This window comes from Trachypithecus francoisi, unplaced genomic scaffold (assembly GCF_009764315.1).
Source record: "Trachypithecus francoisi isolate TF-2019V2 unplaced genomic scaffold, Tfra_2.0 Lachesis_group13, whole genome shotgun sequence".
Lineage (NCBI taxonomy): Eukaryota > Metazoa > Chordata > Mammalia > Primates > Cercopithecidae > Trachypithecus > Trachypithecus francoisi.
The window spans coordinates 59,868,915-59,889,839 of NW_022681458.1; the positions used below are offsets into that span (position 1 = coordinate 59,868,915).

General features: G+C 36.2%; 1 protein-coding gene across 3 annotated transcripts in view; it reads right to left on the reverse strand.

Annotated features, from left to right (window-relative positions):
* Nucleotides 1–20,925, reverse strand: part of PPP1R1C (protein phosphatase 1 regulatory inhibitor subunit 1C) — a 138,328-nt gene that overhangs the window by 62,170 nt on the left and 55,233 nt on the right. For 2 of the 3 annotated variants that reach the window (XM_033230966.1, XM_033230965.1), the window contains exons 3-4: nucleotides 8,877–8,914; nucleotides 6,570–6,630 (exon numbers count right to left, since the gene is read on the reverse strand). In XM_033230966.1, coding sequence (XP_033086857.1) covers nucleotides 6,570–6,630; nucleotides 8,877–8,914 — 99 coding nt within the window. Of the gene's footprint in view, nucleotides 1–6,558; nucleotides 6,631–8,876; nucleotides 8,915–20,925 lie in introns of all 3 variants that reach the window. The other variant, XM_033230967.1, reaches the window with a different exon arrangement.

A 20,925-nucleotide genomic window follows, 5' to 3' on the forward strand; every position in this document is an offset into this window, starting at 1 on the left:
TGGTATGCTCTATCCACTTGCATGTTACTTCCTCCAGACTGGTCTCCTACAGGGCCAGGGCTCTGCTTTTCACCTCTGTATCCACACCACTTTAATGCAGCGTTCCATACATGGCAAAGGCTCATATGTGATTGTGGCAGTGTGTTATTACTACTTACACAATTGAACGTTGCTATTTGCTTATTTGGGAAATATTTAAAGAAACTGATTCTTGATTCAGTTATTCAAACCAAATGCAAAAGTTTATCTTTTTCCCTGCTTCTCAAATAGAAAGCAATTTTGAAAGCTGTTATGTTATTTATACAGAGAAATATAAATTTAAAAGATTAATTAATTTTAAAATAGGTAAATATATAGAGACAAATGAATGGAACCATATTGACAAATGGTGCTCTCCTTTTCAAATGTTTAAGTCACATCACATGAGATTAATTAAGTTACTCAACTCGATTATAAATTTGCAATTTGATTTATCTCAAGATCTTTTAGACCTTTTAACCTAATAATCCACGACAATGTCATAAAAGATGAAGTTCACTCATACTTGCTGGTATTTTCCTCGTCCTTCATTCTCTCTCAATGTTGACCTCCAAAAAAAAGACATCTTAGTGACTTGCAAGAAAGGTACATTCTCAAATTGCTTCTCTAACCAGACTGCACCCTCCACATCCAAAGATATGAGGAAAGATGAGCATAAAACTCAGTGGAATAAATTAAAGAGAAGCAAAGGAAGTGGGTCTGGAAATAGGAGCTTACTTGGGTTAAAAAAAAAAAAAGAAAGCAAGACTTGTATATATTTAGAATGTTCCTTGTTATCTAGAAATCTGTCAAAATGTTTCTTGAGCTGCATAAATAAGCCCCACCCTACACAGTAAGCAAACTGAGCCTGCACAAACAAACAAGCCAAGATTTAGAAAGGCAAATGTGATGAATACCTGAAGAACACCCACAGAGGCACAGGAGTGTTTATAAAAGGAATGTAGTGTGGTGGAGACGCCTGATGAGAAGCTAAGAGATCTTGCTGCCTTCTCTTCCTGCCTTCAATTTTCAATGTGCAACGGGTAATGAGAACAGGATATTACAGCTGGTCTACTCCTTTTGAGAGTTTTTTGAGTCATAATTATAAGGAGGTTTGAAATCAGGAAGAGTGAATTGGTCACATTCCAATATAGTCATGGTTAATTTACCTACATTGCCTAAGTGTAGGCTGCATTTATATGGTGTGATGATTTCCTTCTCATCCCTCTGGCAAGAAATATTTATTGCATAACCTGCTATAGCACCCCAAAATTCACCACCAGCTATCATTTTGTTTTTCAGCTTTTTTGAAATACAAGATTTATTAATTTAAATATCAGTATCTCTTACAGGAATGTTATAATAGTCGGAAAATAAGGGGCATGGTGTCTGAGGACTGGAGCTAGGTGACAAAGGAAAAGCCACATTTATTTAAAAGAAAGCAAAATATTGAAGATAAACCTCATACACCTACCTGAGGCTTGGTGCTAAATAAAAGTGGAATGAATGTTGCAAGCATGGTAATCCACATGGATTTTATATCTAGGCATCTTAAACCTGACTTTTCAATTCCCACTGGGATGAGAACAAAGCTATTTCATTCTCCTGGAAGTCCTTCCACCTCTCCTCTGTCTCTCTCAGAATCATTCCTTCATGCTGCAGGGTGAAGCAGAGATGGAGGAGGAGTATTCGCCACTCTCAATTCAGGGCTCAAATAATTATTCAAAGTAGTTCCGGACGGGCGCGGTGGCTCAAGCCTGTAATCCCAGCACTTTGGGAGGCCGAGACGGGTGGATCACAAGGTCAGGAAATCGAGACCATCCTGGTTAACACGGTGAAACCCCGTCTCTACTAAAAATACAAAAAACTAGCTGGGCGAGGTGGCGGACACCTGTAGTCCCAGCTACTCGGGAGGCTGAGGCAGGCAGGAGAATGGCGTGAACCCGGGAGGCGGAGCTTGCAGTGAGCCGAGATCGCGCCACTGCACTCCAGCCTGGGCGACAGAGCGAGACTCCGTCTCAAAAAAACAAAACAAAACAAAAAAACAAAGTAGTTCCTCATATTGTGTGCCTGATCTAAGCATTTTCTTTACACGTTATGTTTCATTCAGTCCCTACAGCAATCCTGTGTGTTAAGCAAGACTTTCATTTTCCCCATGAGAGAAGCGAGACAGGCTAACCCTGTGAAAGTTGCAGATACCATGATGAAATCACTTTTTTGTCAGGCCCAAACACACTAAAGCAAAAAGCCAAAAGGAAGAGTTCATGCTGGCAAGGCTGAGATAAAGACTGCCTCAAGGACTTGCTAAAATAACCCCACAAGAAATTCTTTCTTTAGGACTACTGCAATTCAGATAAGATGTTCTCAAAATAACACTGGTTCAGTAATGGCCTCTGCAGCCCTTACTGGACAGGTATGTCCAGCAATGTAATTAAATTGTCATTTAATTATAGTGGCAATTAATTGATGCCAAATCTGGCTCTGAGTGTTCGAAACCAATAAACTGTTTCCAAGCAGCTTACATGAACTTACCCCTGTGCCAGTAAAACTTCCCTTTACCCTTCCCGCTGCAGATGTATATGTGGCTTGCCTTAACTGTGCGGCTTGGGTCATTATCTTCATTTCTACTTCCCAAATACATCCAACATATTTGAATGTATTTTTCTTTGTTGTTGTCTTCCGGGGTGAACAACCCATTGATTTTCTGAAGGTTGCACAGCTAATAAGTGGTGGCATTGAGGTTGGAACTGTGATAGCTTGTCCACCAAAGTCCATGTCTTTTCATATTGAGTTCCAGGAAATCACCATGATCAACAGTTTTCTCTGATTGGAAGACCATGCTTCAGTTGGTGATCTGAAGTATGTCTTAACCTTGCTATTCTTGCCACTTTTATCTTCCACCCTCCAAAATCCAAGCTAGGCTTCTTATTGGGCCAAGTTGATTTGCTCTCTGATTTATTCTGTATTTGTATTTATTGCTTTATTATGAGAAGAGGTTGAAAAAAAATAAAATATCAAGATCATAGCCATCCTTGGAGAAAAAAAGAAAAGCTTAAGTGTTAAAATACTGTAAGCATTCAAAGGTATTTTTGACATATCAGAAGAAGTCTTTTTGACATAGAAGAAAACTATCTAGACACTGAAGTCTTTACAAGAAATTAGGAAGAATGGGAGGAAAAAGATGTTTTACAGAAGTAAATGAAAAATCTGACTGGCTATGCATTAAGAATGGTAATGCAATACTAATAGGCCCTGCTCTACAAAGTCATTTTTAAGTCAGCTGCTTTGTTTAATGTTCAAATTTCCATTTAAATCAATAGCACTTACTTTGCTTTCTTCAGTAGAAGGCATTTGCATTCCAGTAAAACACACACACACACAACACACACACACACACACACAATGGGGATAGAAATGAGTCAGCCACTTCCTAACATTCAAATCCACTTTTCTGAAAACATGATTCAAGCAGTCCAACAAGAATTTAATTGGCTGTTCTGTAAATTACAGGGCTGACCACCATATAAACACCAGAGAAATGTACATGGGTATTAGTCATTAGCTGTCATTTTTCTGATAATCTGAACTTTCCATGTGTATAATCATGAAACACTATATTACACAAGGTAATGAAAAAGTCTGTTTTCTATGTAAACTTCAACTTCTGTCATTTTTATGCACAATATGTATCATAAATTTATGACTCATGGTTAGCACAATGTATCTGAAATACAACAATGTATCTAATAGGAGTGCTGATGATAACCTCTGATAAAGGGATGGAACCCTGATATAATAAGTCTATTTGATAAACGGTTAAATGGTGGCGACAAGGGGATCAATATGAATTAGAGGGGGATATGTGGACTGCTGCAGGGCTCTCTTTTAGCTGTGCTTTGTTTCATACGTTTGTTATGGATCAGATAAAAATAACAAAATAGGTTTATCTTATCTGTGATGGCACACAATTCAGATAGTTGAAAACAGAATGAATAGCAGAATCAGGATACAAAATATAACATGCCAATGTAACAGTCTGTCTCCAACAATAGGCAATTCAATTGGGATGACGGTACTGTATTGTTTTAGATATAAACAAATTTAAAACATCAATATGGGGAATACATGGTGAATAATATGGAAAGCTGTACCTGTAAAATACTTGGACATTTTTATTTTAGAGTCACCTCACTGTTTGCCAACAATGTGTAATGCTGCCACAAAAAGCTGCTAAGATTTTGGGTTGCACTAATAGAATTAAAGTATCTGGGTTGAAGGAGGTTTCAGGCATAACTGAAGTCTCCACAAGTTTCTGATCAGAACACATCTTAACCATTAGGTTCATTTTGAATGATGGACTTCTAGAATGATATAGGCAAAGTGGAGCTTATTAGAAGATCAAGAATGAAGGCAAAATAACTAAATAACAGGTATAATTGACATCAAGATATTTCAACCTGGAAAAAGAAAATTTGGCATGAGACAAAGACCTAATAGATATCTTGAAATATTTAGATATTGGTCATTTAAAAATTCACAAATGGCAACAAGATGTAGAATAGGAATCTATGAGTACAAATTCCTTTTTTCGTTTTAGAAATTTTTTTAGAGACTGGGTCTCACTGTGTTGCCCAGGCTGGCATGCAGTGGCTATTCACAGGCATGATCATAGTGCACTATAGCCTCCAACTCCTGGGCTCAAGCCATCCTCCTACCTCAGCCTCCCAAGTAGCTGAGACTACAGGCATGTACTATTATGCCCTCAGCAAATCTTTTTACTCTCAATAATTGCATGTTCCATTCCACTGAAATTTGAAGAATTATACATTACAGAGCAATTGTATCATTATATTTAAGATCTTCAAAACATTTCCTTTGCTCATTCATCTTTCTTACAACCGAAGCCTTTTAATGTGCTCACAACATGCCATATGTTACTACTGCTTCATTTTGTCTTAAAATACTTATTTCTAGCTGTTAGGGACCAGTAAACCAAATAAAATATGTGCATTTAGCTTTCTCTTTTCTTTTATCATAAGCAGGGCCTTCCAAAGGTATTTACTGGTTATAAATGAGAACCTTCATGACTTGTGATAATACCCTGATATCCTCTTGAAACAATTACTGTGCTTTCTCAAGGCATTAAATTATGACCACAAATGATTATCATTAAATGAGTATCTTGGGGGGACTTGACAGTATAAGGCTTTATGCAAAAATGTGTAATAGGACTAACTTCCCTAAATGTTAGGATCCCATATTCTTTTGATATTTGAGAATTAAATATAATGAACATCATGGGCCCTTGAGACTTTCAGTTTAAGATTTTCCTTTAAAAATAATACTATTATTCTCTGACGACATGAGAACAGTATTACTTTATTTAGTTTAAGCGAACCTAAAATAGAGCAGAGGAAATCATTAAATGAGTGAACATATATTTTTCCTTGTTGCCCATTCATGCCAAAACTGATGTGTCTTGGAAGTACAAAATCACTTACAATGGGGAAAATATCTTTAAACGGATTAAACTTATCTTCAGAGAGAGATGCCTAGTAGTCTCAATAATTACCCTGGAATAAACTACAATGCTGATGATTGTATTCTGTACTGCAGTCTTACGAACAAGCAAACATGGTGTTTCATAGCTGCACGAGGAAGGAAGTTTACTGAAAGTAGCTATTAATGTGTCCATTTATATCCTGCCTCCCTGAATCGGCTCCAAATCTAGAGCAAATACAGAGTGGGAAATTTCACTCCCAATTTAGCCCTCTCTCCAAACTCCAGAGGAAGCTGCTCAGCTGGCCTCTCATGCAGTTGAAACTGAGCTGGACAAATTGAGCATGATCAACCACTGGGCCCACAGCCCAAGCACCAGACTGGAAAAAACATGAGAGAGTAGACTGGACAGACTCTACCTCAAATCAGGACCATTTCAGTGTGAGAAATAGGAGATGCTTTCCCTGGAACTGATATTGGTCAAGATACTGATGGGTCTTCTTTTAGTAGTTCCAATTCCGGGGAAAATTCCAGAATCTGAACTAGATCCTTAGTTCTTGTTTCAGTAGGAGTGACATGTACAGTGAATAGCTGTTTGATTGAGTTTCTCAGAGCTGCTCCTGACATAAGACAATGAGGCAATGGTTCATACTCAGTCTCCCTGAAATTCAAGTTATTCTGCTTTGCTTTAGCCAAGAGAAAAATGGTAATCATCTGCCAACACTAGCAAGAGTAATTAGGGCTTCTGGAAAAATCTCTTTAAGGAAGTAAGTGAATAAGGGTAAAAAAAAAATCTTTGTCATTATTTTGGAAACTCTGAATTTCTAGACTGAAGTTCTGAGATCCCTAGTTATTTCTTATTCAACCCCATATTTTACTCTTGATGAAACTAAGTTTTAAGTAGGTAAGGTATCTTACTGAACATCACACTGCTAAGTTGCAGAGCTGAGACTAGATTTAGCTTATCATCACATGTGTGGTCTTAGAGAACAGATGGCCGACCAGCCATGATTCAGCACTCATGACAACCCGAAACAGTACCTGAACAGTACCTTTTATGATGGGTGGTGTGTACACACTCTGCTTCCTTTGCTTAGGGGATGCATTCTGAGACTGTGGAGAAAGAGAAAAAAGTAAAAGCCTTAGATCTGCATACAAAATACGATGCCATCAGACCTGTGAGGGAAATAAATACTGGGCCATGTTATGAAAAGCTTTCTGATTTCTCCCTGTCATGAAATAGAATCTAATTAATGAGAAATTATATACACGTTAGTGATATCACAGACTTAAGAGATATATGGAGTTGTAGGGTCTACTTAATCATAAGATTCTTCATTCACGGCAGCCTTGAAATCATTTTACTTTCCGACCTAATAACATTAATTTATTTTTAAAAAGAAAGAGAAAAAGAGACACCAATCCTTTTCACTTGAGAGAAAAACAGTCTTGAGTTCCATGACAAAGTATATTCCAAAAGCTATGTCCAGGAAATAATAGTATCTGTTCGTGGGGTTATTGAGTGATTCAAGGGGGACAATGAGGGTCCTTGGAAAGTAAGAGCAATCTATAGCCATCTTGAATTGACGTGTTCAACTATTACCTCCATTTACTTGGAATTATAACGTTGAGGTAACATTCTTCATATGTTTAAAAGATAAGTCCTTTCCTAAGAAAACTGCTATGTGACACTCTTACCTAAGCATTATGGGATTAGGATAAAGTTATTGAAGAAGAGATTCTGCATTTCAAAATGACAAAAATAAGAACTTATTTCAGGATCAAAATACAGATAAGGATACAGAGCTCTATATAATGGATATACATATTATTCATTTAATAAATTATATGGTCTAACCCCCAACTGGAAAATGCCAAAGACTCCATTTTAATAGCATGTTGATTTATATTTTAATGTGGCAAGGGTACGGGTCTTAATCAATGAGTTTTCGCATCTGGGGCAATTACTTTTGCTTTGAAAAGCTCAAGTGTAAATAGTTACAACACACTTTTTAAAGATTGTTCCAGGCTTGCTATGCACATTAGGAAGAACATAATGTACAAGGTTTGAAAGAAACTAGAAACTGTTTTACAAAGTTGTAAACAGAGCTTGAGGCATCCTTCCTTGTGCCTAGTAAAGATTAACTGCCCTCAAAGGTATCATCAAGATGTTGTTTATCTGATGCAGAAGCCATCAATTGAAAACTAAAACTTTCAACAAAACAGTTACCAAATCCATATCAGACGAGCAAATAGTATAAGCAAATTTCTCCAGAATAGTTTTGTGATACCTACATACTATGCACAGGTATAGACAGGATGACTCTACATTACTGTTAAATGTGTGGATGATTGACATTTCTGGGGCACTTATACTGTTTCAGTCACATCTGGCTGGTTTTGAGAAGCAATCACTTTAGGAATTTTTAATGTTTACTTCCATGCACATATTTAAAGATCAAATAGAAAATCAACTCTTCAGAAATTTTTTGTTGTTGTTGTTTAGTAACACAGTGTAAACTTACTAATAAAAACTACTTTGTATTTATGTAAGAGTTTAGTTTTCAAAGCATTTCCACTTTTGCTGTCTCACAAAATTTTCAGAAAAATCTTATGATACACTATTTGATATTTTGCCCATTCTACATTTTTCTCTTTAAGTATTGCTGTATGCCTACTCCTGCGATCAAGGGAATTGATTAGTAACTCTGTACAGCATCCTATTCAATATTTATTTCATTTCTGGGAACTAGTTTATTCACTTTGTGTTTCATACATTCTCTATTATATACTCTCCTAACCTCTCCTGGTTCCTATTTTCTATATAAACTCCTACACATGTATGTGGAGGGAATAGGGAGTGACAGTATTCAGACAGCCTGCTGAATTTAAATTTCTAGGTGAACTCCTTGGATCTGGTTACTCAGGCTTTGGAGGACTTCAGTCCCCCTAGACTCTGGCCTCAGACTTTTGGCTCCACATACCAGAAGACCCTTTAAGAGGTGTCATCCCTCCACCCTCATCTCCTTGCTCTGGGATTCCAACATTACATGGCTTAGCCGGTGGTGTGTATATATAATCACTCAATAAATTGAAGTTGTCAATACCATATTTTGCCATTAAAAGTGATGTTTTATTTTAAAAGTTTTTTCAGGGATTAGCATTACATAGGTAGAGAATAAAGGTAACCGAGAGGCAGAGATTTTAATGATACTATATTACTGTTTATTCAGTCAGAAGGAGCAATCTAAAGTTTCATTACAGTTGTATCATATTATTTATATCACATCAAATCAAGCAAATTTTTGCATTTTAATTGATTTGAACACATTTATACAAAAATATTTTTAAAAACTTACTTCCCCTTGTGTGTTGGGCACCCTCTTGTCATCTATTTCTGTAAGAGAAGTAGGTATAATGTATTAGGCATGTAATATTCTTTCTTGTAATACATACATTAACATTTTCAACAACACAGATAAAAATGATTTAATAATTGCCTCATACAAAAACTATAACTTACAGCTAGGAAGGAGAGGAAGACAGAGGTGGGTGGTTTCCTTCTGATATAACCTTCTCCCAAAGGTTTAAAAAAGGTATAGAAAAAGCTTTCTTCTTGACATCCCAGATTTCTCACCTTTCAGCAATTCAGAAAGGGGGCCAGGGAAGTGACTCTTGGAACAAAGTTAGGTGTCATCAGCCTTACACTTAAGGTGTCAGCAACCTCCTCTCCTCATTGATTCTGCTGCTGCTGCTGCTATCCATTAATGAGAGTCTTTGTCAAATTTCCTCAAGTTTGTCACTACCCAAATCAAATCTCCTTTCCCACTCAGTCCAATCACCATGACTACAAGGAAGGCAGTACCGTCTCTAGATATGTATGTGGAAAGAACTAATTGCTCCATCAAATATTTCTTATGACAGTGCTTGGGTGGCTTCTTATGATTGTGCTGTGAGGAATGGTGAGGCGGAGGAAGAGATGCTTACATATGCCCCTTCCACAGTAGGAAGATGTTCTGGGCTGGGTTTCTTTTTCACTTTGTCACCTACATTGTATGGCATCTGCCTCTTGGCTTCTTGACCTAGTTCCCCTTTCCTGATCCTTATGCTAGGCCCAAGGCTCAAAGACTAACTCCATGATTCAAAAACTGAATGAGAAGTTCATCAAAGAATATCTGCTTAAAGACAATGATGTAGATCTGTATTGACATGAAAATATATGCCATGTAAGTGAAAAATATTTCAAAACTAAATGAATGGTATTTTTATTTAATAAAGGATAGATATATGTAGATAGAGTGATACATATATGCATAGAAGACTACTCAATTTGTTAACTGTAGTCATCCTGGGGTGACTGAATAACATATTCTGTTTTATCCCTATCTGTACTGCTTTTCTTTTTATAATGAGCATGCGTTACTTTTATAACAAAAAGCAGTATATATGTATGTATGTGGATATATATACACACAAATACATACATATATGTAGTATAATTTCTCTATAAATCCAACCATGCATGAAGTTGATATTTCATATAGTAAGAGAACAAACTGACTAAACAGCTAGGATGGGAATAGTATATGGAACCATTGTTTATTCTAATCTGATATCTTGGTTACTAAATGTTAAAAAGTTATGGAAACTTCTGATAAATTGTACTTTCTTTATATAAGGGAGGACAGACAGTTTAGTATGGCAATCACAAGTGTCTGATGCAATAACTGTAAGTATGTGGGGCATTTTCAGGCAGCTATGAATATATTAAATTGAACAATCCTGTCTGCAACATTTTTTTGCTATCTCAAAATATCAAATATGATCCACTGTAACAATGTGATGCTATGATCCATTGGATTATTAAATACCAATGGGGTTTCTTAATATTTTGCTTTTGATTAGGAATTTACAAAATCCAACCCAGGACCTAGAACTTTATGTTTTAGAAATACAATGAGATCTGATCATTCAGATTTTACTTTTCCTACTGTCTCACTACAATACCCACTAAACCAGTGTTTTCCCAAGGCAACTATGAGGGCTTCACTTATTAAATATTTCAATGAAAAAATGTTTGTTTTGTTGTTGCTGTTGAGTTATGCTTATTAAATTAATTATTTATGTTGTGAAGGCAAGGATTAAAAAATTCAGTCTTATATTCTTGTCTTGAAATTGAAAAGTGAAAATTAAATAACTCACTTTTCAGGTAAAATTGACTCAGACAAAAGTACAAGGGAAGCCAATAACAGATCATAGTTTTCTTGAGACTCACTGATTTAAATATATTTCTATTTTTCTTAATAGATTGTTACTAAATTGAGGAGGTTAATGTTTTCTGCTTCCCAAGAATCTCATATAGACACACACGCATGCACACACACACACCATGCACATCAGCACATGCAATGGGACAACAGACCACCACAAATACAGTTTCTCTCTAATTTGTACCAAGAAGGTTATAACCAAAGGAGAAGACTCCCAAAATATATGCAAATCTTGCCAGCTCTTTACATAAAAACATAAACATGTCCTTAATAATATCTCCTTTCTTTTTCCTCAGGGCCTCAAATTCTGACCCCATTGGCAGTCCCAGAAGTCTTTAGGAAACTGGATAGCACATGAAACATAAGAATATACCCCTGTTTTCAGATATTGTTTAGCTCTCTCATCAAACCAGAAAAAAAAAAATACTATTTTGGAGTAGGGTTAAACAAAATCAGTTTGTAAGCAGATTATCCATAATCAAAAATTATAATTTTTCTGAAAGAGGCTTTTGCAGCTACTCCATCCATATCTTGTCTATATTTCTCCATTTCTCAAGGACCACTTAGTCTGAAAGAAGAAATTTCTTGGTTTGGAAGGAAAATGTAAAACTCATTTAAGTAAAACATTTTAAGAAATGTTGTCATCATTAAAGATGAAGATAGAAACAGAAATTTCTGTTTTGAGTATTGATTAGTTAGAATACTCTTAAGATATTTAAATTCATGAAAGGAACAGGACAATGAGAATGCATGTGGATACACACATAAACTATAAACACCCAGCGTCTCCTTGTCTTAGTCAATGATATCTCATTCAATTTTGGAAAACTAGTTGTAATAAAAAAATTAAGTGCCTACAAAAATGAAGTGTAAGAGCAAAGGAAACAAGAAGAACATTGTCAAAAACTAAGGAAAAGTCAACTATAATAGAATGAGAACTGTAAATACTAAGACATGGGCAGAATGCACAGACAGAACACTAAGGAAAACCTAAAGAGCCATGGTTGAGGCTGGCAGAAAAATCTGTCTTGGAGAAAGCACTGGAGAGCATACATGATACCTAATACTGTTTCTTCCATTTGTCTGTCGTGACCACACTTAAGCCATGTAAAATTCCTGAAATACAGAGTTTTCCTCATGTGTGAAATGGGAAAGAGGAAGCATAATAACTCTGCCTTCCTCATTTTCTCATAAGTTTGTTTTGAGGAATAAAAAAATGAAAAAATGAGAGCACAATTTCCCACTCCTTAAGTACAGACTATAACTTCCTTCCAAAGAGTGCAGTATGGAAAAGGAGAAGGAGGAAATGAGTCTCTTTATGGTGCGGAAACTTAATTCTGCCAGGTGACCAAGGTCAACGCAAGTCATAAATTGTGTTGATCCCTTGATATGATGCTATGAAGGTGGGACTTTATATCAGTGATCTTCCTCCTCAAACCATTTAAGCCCAGTCTAGTCATGAGAAAAGCATCAGATAAATTCCAATACAAGGGCATTGTACAAGATTGCTGACCAGTACTCTTCAAAACTGTCAAGGTCATGAAAAACAAGAAAAATATGAGAAATTGTCATAGCCAAGAGGAGCCTAAGGAGACATGATAATTAAATGTAATGAGGTATCCTAGATGGGATTCTGGAACAGAAGAAAGGACATTATAAAATTATCTCAATAAACTATGGATTTCAATTAATAAAAGATATATCATTATTGGGTTATTAATTGTAACAAACAGTAATGACTTGGAATATTAAGAACAGAAAAACTATGTGTGAGGAAGGTGCTACATGGGACTCAGTGTGCCCTCTGTTCAATTTTTCTGTAAATCTAAAACTCTTTAAAAATTAAACCCATTAATGAAAACTTGAAAAGTAAAAAATCACTAAATACAAATAAAAGTCACCCTAAGAGTACATTTTTTTTCTTACTGTCAGAATTCTGTGTGTATTTTGAAGAGCAACAGAGAGTGATGATTAGAAAGTAGGCAATGTAACTAAAAACAAGGTCATGAAAATATCATTTTTAATTATTATATAGAGCCAATTAAAGATATATAAGGAAAGGCAAGAGTGAGCTTACAAAGAGAATATTTCAAAGTTTAGTTGAAGTTGTTGAAAGCTGATGCAAGTAAAAACGTGTTAGAGGAAAAAATGAGGAGTTAAACAATTTTCAAATAAGTCCATAATAATGGGAGCACTTTTCCTTGATTTATTTACTGACTGAATGTGGGGAGATAATGCAACAAAGTATACAAGAAAATACCACTAGTATCTGTTTGATTATACATATCCCCCAGCTTGCTGCTTCTGTGCATTTACCCCCCATATCCAGAAAACTCCTGCCCTCATACCAAATACTACTATCCCTCAGAGTTCTGTTCAAATGGCATTTCCTCTGGGAAATCTTTCCCAATTCATGTCTCCTCTATGCTCAACTGGAACTCCTCTCTTACCCAACCAACACCCACAGCACTTCCTTTACTCCTGTCTCATAGAACTCATCACCATATACCCTATATCGTGTCCATTAGTGTTTTTATTTCTCCAGGCAACCTGTAAAAGAATGAGGATTATCCTCCATGTTTGACTTTTCCACGTTTCTAAGCACAATAACAAAGCTGGCACACAATAACAACCTGTCAAATAAATTTATCTTAATGCCTATGTTTCATAAAACCAGACCATCTGTTTGCTGCTTCTCTGTATTCCAAATTACAATAGTAGTGCAATTATTTGCTCACAGTAGGTGCTAAACAAATACTTTTAACAATTTTTAAGTGTTCGATTTGCAAACTTTTTAAGGCAGAATCCATTACTTCCATTAAAAAAAATCAATTTACTAGGTTCAAATGCTACAGATACTCAAATTCTTATAAATATTGCCTAAGTGGCTCAAAGGGAATCTTAGAGGAAAAATAAGGATGTATGACTTCCCTCTGTTGGTTTCTAGAGATTGGGAAGATATCTATTTCAAGGACAATATGTATAAGACAAATTAAAAATAAGTGGTAGGCAAGGTCAAATCAGATATATAATTTTATAGAAACTAGCCTTAGACAATAACTAAAACCATGGAAATGAATAATTTATTCAGGATATTGGCTGCTAAAGAGCACTGACCCATATATAGAATGCTTTAGTAAGAAGAGACTCAGTTTCTTAGACTAAACTCCAAAGATACAGACTTTTGATGAATTTAGATAACAGAGGGTCACTTGAGTCTTCATTTGAGGCAGCTATTTTGGAAATGTGAGGGAAAAAGTCAGTTTAGTGGAAACTGGAGGGCTTCCAATAAAAAGTCTTGTAAGTTCATGCTTTGAAGACTCTTCTGCTCAAAAGCAATAGCAATGGCAGATTAAATACAAAAAGAGATGACTAAAAAGATAAAGCCACAGTTGAAAATTAGTTAAACATCTCCAAGGAACATAAATACAAGAAAAGCAAAATGCAATAAGCAGGTTGGAAACCATGGGCCTGAAAGTCTTTAGATCCAGAAGTCGACCAAGGCAACTAGAACTTCTAATCTCTCAGCTGAACTGACATCATGTGAAAGAAGTGACAAAGGCCAGACTTGCTGCCTGGAAGTGGAAGCAGGGATCTCTCATCTGTGTTGAGAAAAGGCACTGATCTGTGCATCTAGTGAGACGGGAGAAAATGGACATCTTAGAACAAGCCACCGCAAGCTAGGTAATTGCCTCTGCTTTACTTCTAGTATCATCATAAAACAGGAGTCCTTGATGTCCCACTTACGATCTCATTCTAGATGAAAAGTATATATAGTACTGAATACAGAAAGACTCAAGAACATTAACAAGGAAGAATGAGCATAAAGGAGAGAAAATTCCCACTCACAAGGAGTTGAAAATTAAAATTTCGAAACATAAGAAGAAAAGGAAAATTCTTTTTGAGGAATACTGCTTAAAAAGCAAGAGGAATATGAATTCTTCCAGGTGAAATGAAAACATCAGAGCAATCTGAAAACATCAGAGCAGTTTTAAAATGTCTCTAAAATGCATATATTTTGGACTTACAAAGAGATGAAGAAGAAAGCATAATTTCTCATGAGAAATCATGAAGCCAGAAATCTCATTTCATGAGAAATCATGAAGCCAGAAGGAAGCAGCACAACAGTTTTCAAGTGCTGAACAAAATGAATTATCAACCGTAGAATTCTACATTCAGTAAAATCATCCTTTAGGAATGAAAGAGAAATAAAGTTTTTCTTTTTTTTTTTTTGAGATGGAGTCTCGCTCTGTCGCCCAGGCTGGAGTGCAGTGGCCGGATCTCAGCTCACTGCAAGCTCCGCCTCCCGGGTTTACGCCATTCTCCTGCCTCAGCCTCCGGAGTAGCTGGGACTACAGGCGCCCGCCACCTCGCCCGGCTAGTTTTTTCTATTTTTTTAGTAGAGACGGGGTTTCACCGTGTTAGCCAGGATGGTCTCGATCTCCTGACCTCGTGATCCGCCCGTCTCGGCCTCCCAAAATGCTGGGATTACAGGCTTGAGCCACCGCGCCCGGCCTAAAGTTTTTCTTTACCCACCATTAGACAAAGGAAACCAAGAGAATTTGTCACTAGCAGATATACCCTCACTAGCAGATATACCCTAAATGAATGGCAAAGGAAGTCCTCTACAACAAGAAGAAAAATGATTGAAAAAAGGAGTCTTAGAACAACAGAAAGAAAAGAAGAATAATGAACAAAGCAAAAATGTGAGTAAATATCATAGATTTTGCTACTTCTCTTGAGTTGTCTACATTATGTTTGACAAGTAGATAAAAAATTATGGTTCTCAACCTATATAGAGGGAATATTTAAGATAATCATATAAGTAAGAGATGGTAAAGAGACTTAGAGGGAAGTAAAGACACTTAGAGGGAAGTTTCCATACTTTATTCTGATAAAAGTTGGCACCAGCAAACTGTGATAAGTATGTATGCATAATAGCACAATTGCTAAAAATCCATACAAAGAGATAAACTAAAAAATGTTATAGATACATCAAAATGGAATTATAAAAATGTTCAAGTAACCTAGGTGAAGATAAAAAAAAATAAAGCAGAAACAACAAACAAAGTGACAACTGGAAAACTAAAGTGGTAGATGTAAGTCCTAACATATCAGTAATTATATTAAATACAAATGGCCCAAATAAACCAATTAAAAAACACACTGGGCCAGGTGTGGTGGCTTATGCCTGTAATCCCAGCACTTTGGGAGGTCAGGGCAGGCCGATCACCTGAGGTCAGGAGTTCAAGACCAGCCTAGCCAACATGGTGAAACCCTGTCTTTATTAAAAATACGAAAATTAGCTGGGTGTGGTGGCATGCACCTATAATTCCAGCTACTGAGGAGGCTAAAGCAGGACAATCACTTGAACCCAGGAAGCAGAAGTTGCAGTGAGCCGAGATCATACCACTGCACTCCAGCCTGGGTGACAGAGCAAAACTCTGTTTCAAAAAGAAACACATACACACACACACATTGGTACAGTGGATAAAAATCAAAATAACCTAACTATACACAAGGGCATTATGTTGAGTGAAATAAAAGCCAATTTCAAAAGGTCACATACTGTGTAATTCAATTTATATAACATTCTTGAATGACATTTTGTTATTCAAGATGGAGAAGACGGGAGGCTGAGGCAGGAGAATGGCGTAAACCTGGGAGGCGGAGCTTGCAGTGAGCTGAGATCTGGCCACTGCACTCCAGTCCGGGAGACAGAGCGAGACTCCGCCTCAAAAAAAAAAAAAAAAAAAAAAAAAAAGGCCGGGCGCGGTGGCTCAAGCCTGTAATCCCAGCACTTTGGGAGGCCGAGACGGGCGGATCACGAGGTCAGGAGATCGAGACCATCCTGGCTAACACAGTGAAACCCCGTCTCTACTAAAAATACAAAAAAGAAAACTAGCCGGGCGAGGTGGCGGGCGCCTGTAGTCCCAGCTACTTGGGAGGCTGAGGCAGGAGAATGGCGTAAACCCGGGAGGCGGAGCTTGCAGTGAGCTGAGATCCGGCCACTGCACTCCAGTCCGGGCGACAGAGCGAGACTCCGCCTCAAAAAAAAAAAAAAAAAAAAAAAAAAAAAAAAAAAGATGGAGAAGAGATTAGTGGTTGCCAGGGATCAAGAATAGTGAGATGAGGAAGGAGTAGATATAACTATAAAGTAGTAGCAAGAGGGAGATCTTTGTGGTGATGGAATAATTCTATTTGATTGCCATAGTAGGTATACAAATCTACATAACTGATAAAATGCCATCAAACTATAGGCACACATGTACTCATGTCAATTTTATGGTTTTGTTATTGTACTGTAAATGTTACCATTAGAGAAAACTCAGTGAAAGGAACCAGGAACCTCTCCAGGCTATGTTTAAAACTTTCTGTGAATCTTTTATTATTTCCAAATTAAAAGTTAAAAGAAACAAATTATGTCAACAAAAATTCGAGATTGGAAATAATTTAAGAGAAAATTAACAAATCAAAAATATTACTGAGAAATTTATCCAAATCAATACCAAAAGATAAAGATATAAAATACACAAAACAATGGTTAACAGACATAAGGAAGAGATTAAGAATCTGGCAAGGTGCGGTGGTTCATGCCTGTAATCCCAGCAGTAATCCCAGAGGAAAATACAAAATTAGCCAGGCATGATGGCAGACACCTGCAGTCCCAGCTACTCAGGAAGCTGAGGGAGGAGAATCGCTTGAACCCGGGAGGCGGAGGTTGTGGTGAGCCGAGATCACGCCATTGCACTCCAGCCTAAGCAACAAGAGCAAAACTCCAACTCAAATAAATAAATAAATAAATAAATAAATAAATAAATAAATAAATAAAATAAAAAGTAAATAAATAAATAAAAATCTGCAAAAACATATAAAAGAGCAGATTTAGAATGAGAGGCTAAAAGAAATTTTAGAAAATGTTTTATAAGTGAAGAGATACATAAATATTATAAATAAAACAGATGCCAAGAAAGTTAATGAAAATAACCCTACACCCAGACCATAGAAGTAAAAGTTTATAACATCACATTTAAAAAGAAATCTTGAGGGTAACAAGAGCTAGAAAGGACAATTATTAACTGTGGGAAAATCTCACCTGCAATAACAAATGGCAAAGGCGTGGAAGTGAACAAAACTATTTTTCTAGCCACTAAGTTGTATTCAAAAAGGATACAGCCATTTTCAGACAATTGAAAAAGATCGATCATTACAATGACTTTTATTTTATCAATGAATAAACTCGATTTATATTTATACATTCCAGAGTGTTTAAAAATAAAAGATCAACCATTCACTGAAAGTGAATAAAACAAATATTTGTACATTTTATAAACCCTTTGGCTGAAAACATTTTTCACAGCAACTAGATTATACATCGCCAAACAGAATGGAAGATGGAGGAAACTGTAGACAATTGTTTCCAAAGCTAATTTTATCCTACTCTAAGAGCAGAACTGGTTTATTTTTCTTACTAATATCTTTCTTGAACAGATGAAATTATCAACATAAAAGTCCTTTCTTTTAAAAACATACACTTTTGTTTTGTGCAATAAGCTTGTTTTTCTTGGTTCCAAAATAACTTCAATTTCCTCCTTATTCTGAATTTTTGGAGAGTATCAAAAAAGAGAAAATTTCTTTTTAAAAGGGAAACATATTACTACATTTTATTTAGAATTCAAACATTTTTTTTTTTTTTCTTGGCTCACTCATTTGGGAGCTATTCTAATGAGCTGACAGGAAGTCAGTCTATTTTAGTCATCAGTCAATAAATTATGATTTTATTTTACTAAAAATATCAGAACATGTTAATAAAAATTGTATGTTTTGTGATTTCAATTAATTTTATGACAAAAGGTTAAAACACAAATATTAATCCTAAGATTAAGTGGATAATATCTTTTTCTTAATTTACAACAGGGCAGGTTGAGCAGCGAAGTGGCACCCTGCTATGTTGGGGCGATGGCCTCATTTTCGTCATATTAATGCGAGATACATAAGCAGGTGAGTGTCAGAGGAGAAGGTAGGATTGCGGGCAATCCTAAACCAGTTAGTTAGATAGAATTCACTGAAATTGAATTAAATTTCTCAAAACCACCATCGCTGTGTGGGATGATATGATACACAAAAGAAATAAACTTGATTATTTCACTTATCAAAGCATTCCTTTGGCATTGTCTAAAAATTTACTATTAGCTGATAGAGCCAAGCATCCCTGCTCTAATAGGAGAAAGGAAATTGAGATTTCCTTATATTCTTTTCTTTCCATGGCAGAGACTAGAGTTGTGTTCAATGATACATGTTTTTCTCACCATTTCATTAACACTTTTTTAATCTGAGGATTTACTTTTATTCCATCCCTTAAAACTAATCCTAGGAAAGAGCTTAGAGAAATTTCCTGAATTACCTGGAGCAACAAAGAAATACTAAAAGGTAAGTTTTTATTTATATTGCTAGCATTTTTGTTAGATACAATGGTATTTGATACCTTTTAACTTCTATCAAATTTATTATTTAAAAATCATCAATCTACAATTGATGCTTAATAATTTTGTCAAAAATATAAGAAAAATATTCAGTATTAATCATTGTATTATCGCGATTTTTTTTTTTTTTTTTTTTTTTTGAGACAGAGTCTCACTCTGTCGCCCAGGCTGGAGTGCAACGGCACGATCTCAGTGGCTCACTGCAACCTCCGCCTCCTGGTTCAAGCAATGCTCCTGCCTCAGCCTTCTAAGAAGCTGGGATTACAGACGTGTGCCAGTATTATCACAATTTAAAAAAGGGTTTTGTAAAATATTAACTCTCAATCGCCACTAAATCTAAAACATCTCATATATACTTTAATTTTAAAAAAAAGACAACAAATGGTTTAACTGTATTTAAAGAGTGGGAATAAATATAGAGAGGTCATTATGTCAATGTTATAATTCACTCTTATGTGTGAGTAAAATTTATGATTAAGAAGTGTTGTCTGGCCGGGCGCGGTGGCTCAAGCCTGTAATCCCAGCACTTTGGGAGGCCGAGACGGGCGGATCATGAGGTCAGGAGATCGAGACCATCCTGGCTAACACGGTGAAACCCCGTCTCTACTAAAAACTACAAAAAAAAACTAACCGGGTGACGTGGCGGCGCCTATAGTCCCAGCTACCAGGGAGGCTGAGGCAGGAGAATGGCGTGAACCCAGGAGATGGAGCTTGCAGTGAGCTGAGATCCGGCCACAGCACTCCAGCCTGGGTGACAGAGCGAGACTCCGTCTCAAAAAAAAAAAAAAAAAAAAAAAAAAAGAAGTGTTGTCTAATTGTTTTCTAAGGCAGTGGGAGTCACCTAGCACAGCTGTGAAAATTCTACATCTTTTCACACCTAAGTTTAAATTGAAAAATAGGGCCATGTAAGTTTATGAAATATGGTGATAAAGTAATTTCATGACTTTTTTTTAAAATGTCTATCAATAGAAATACCATAACTGATGTGGTGATAATATTTAGTTACCAGAAAAAAACATGGCTAAGCCTTATGAATATTACCACTTCTCCCTGTATAGGCCTGCACTGGAAAAGTCATTCATTAAACTACACTATTACACCTGTCATGGTAAGTATTAATGAAGGCTGATTCTTTATCTCTCCACCTCCTTTAGTCTGTAACAAGAGAGTGATCGCTACAATTCCACAGACTTTAAACAGTGGTCAGCATTTAAGTTTTTCTTCCATCTTTCAGGAGGCACTAAGAATATATTTTGCACAGAAAACACTAATAAGATTGCAGAATAAAAGTCTCAATCATGCATATATTCTTTCCCCACTTCTTTTACTCTTCTGTTGAGTTAGTGCTTAAAACAAATACTGCATCTTTCTCCATCAATTTCCTCCATGAAATTCAAAGTATTCAGGTGGGGATAGGTTATTTTCACATCCAGCTTGTGTGCCTCACTGGATTATGAGAGGCTCAGCTGCTGCTGTTTTGTTTTTCTCTGAAAGCAGGATGTGTTTGATTCCCTTCTTTTTAAAGTTACTCAAGAGAAAATGTTGACTGCTGTGATAAAATATGGATGAAATTGTAGTTCAATGTGTTCTAAGACTCATACTCTAGGAAATGTATGCAGAGTACATGGAAATTAACAAATGAAGTGGAAAAATCT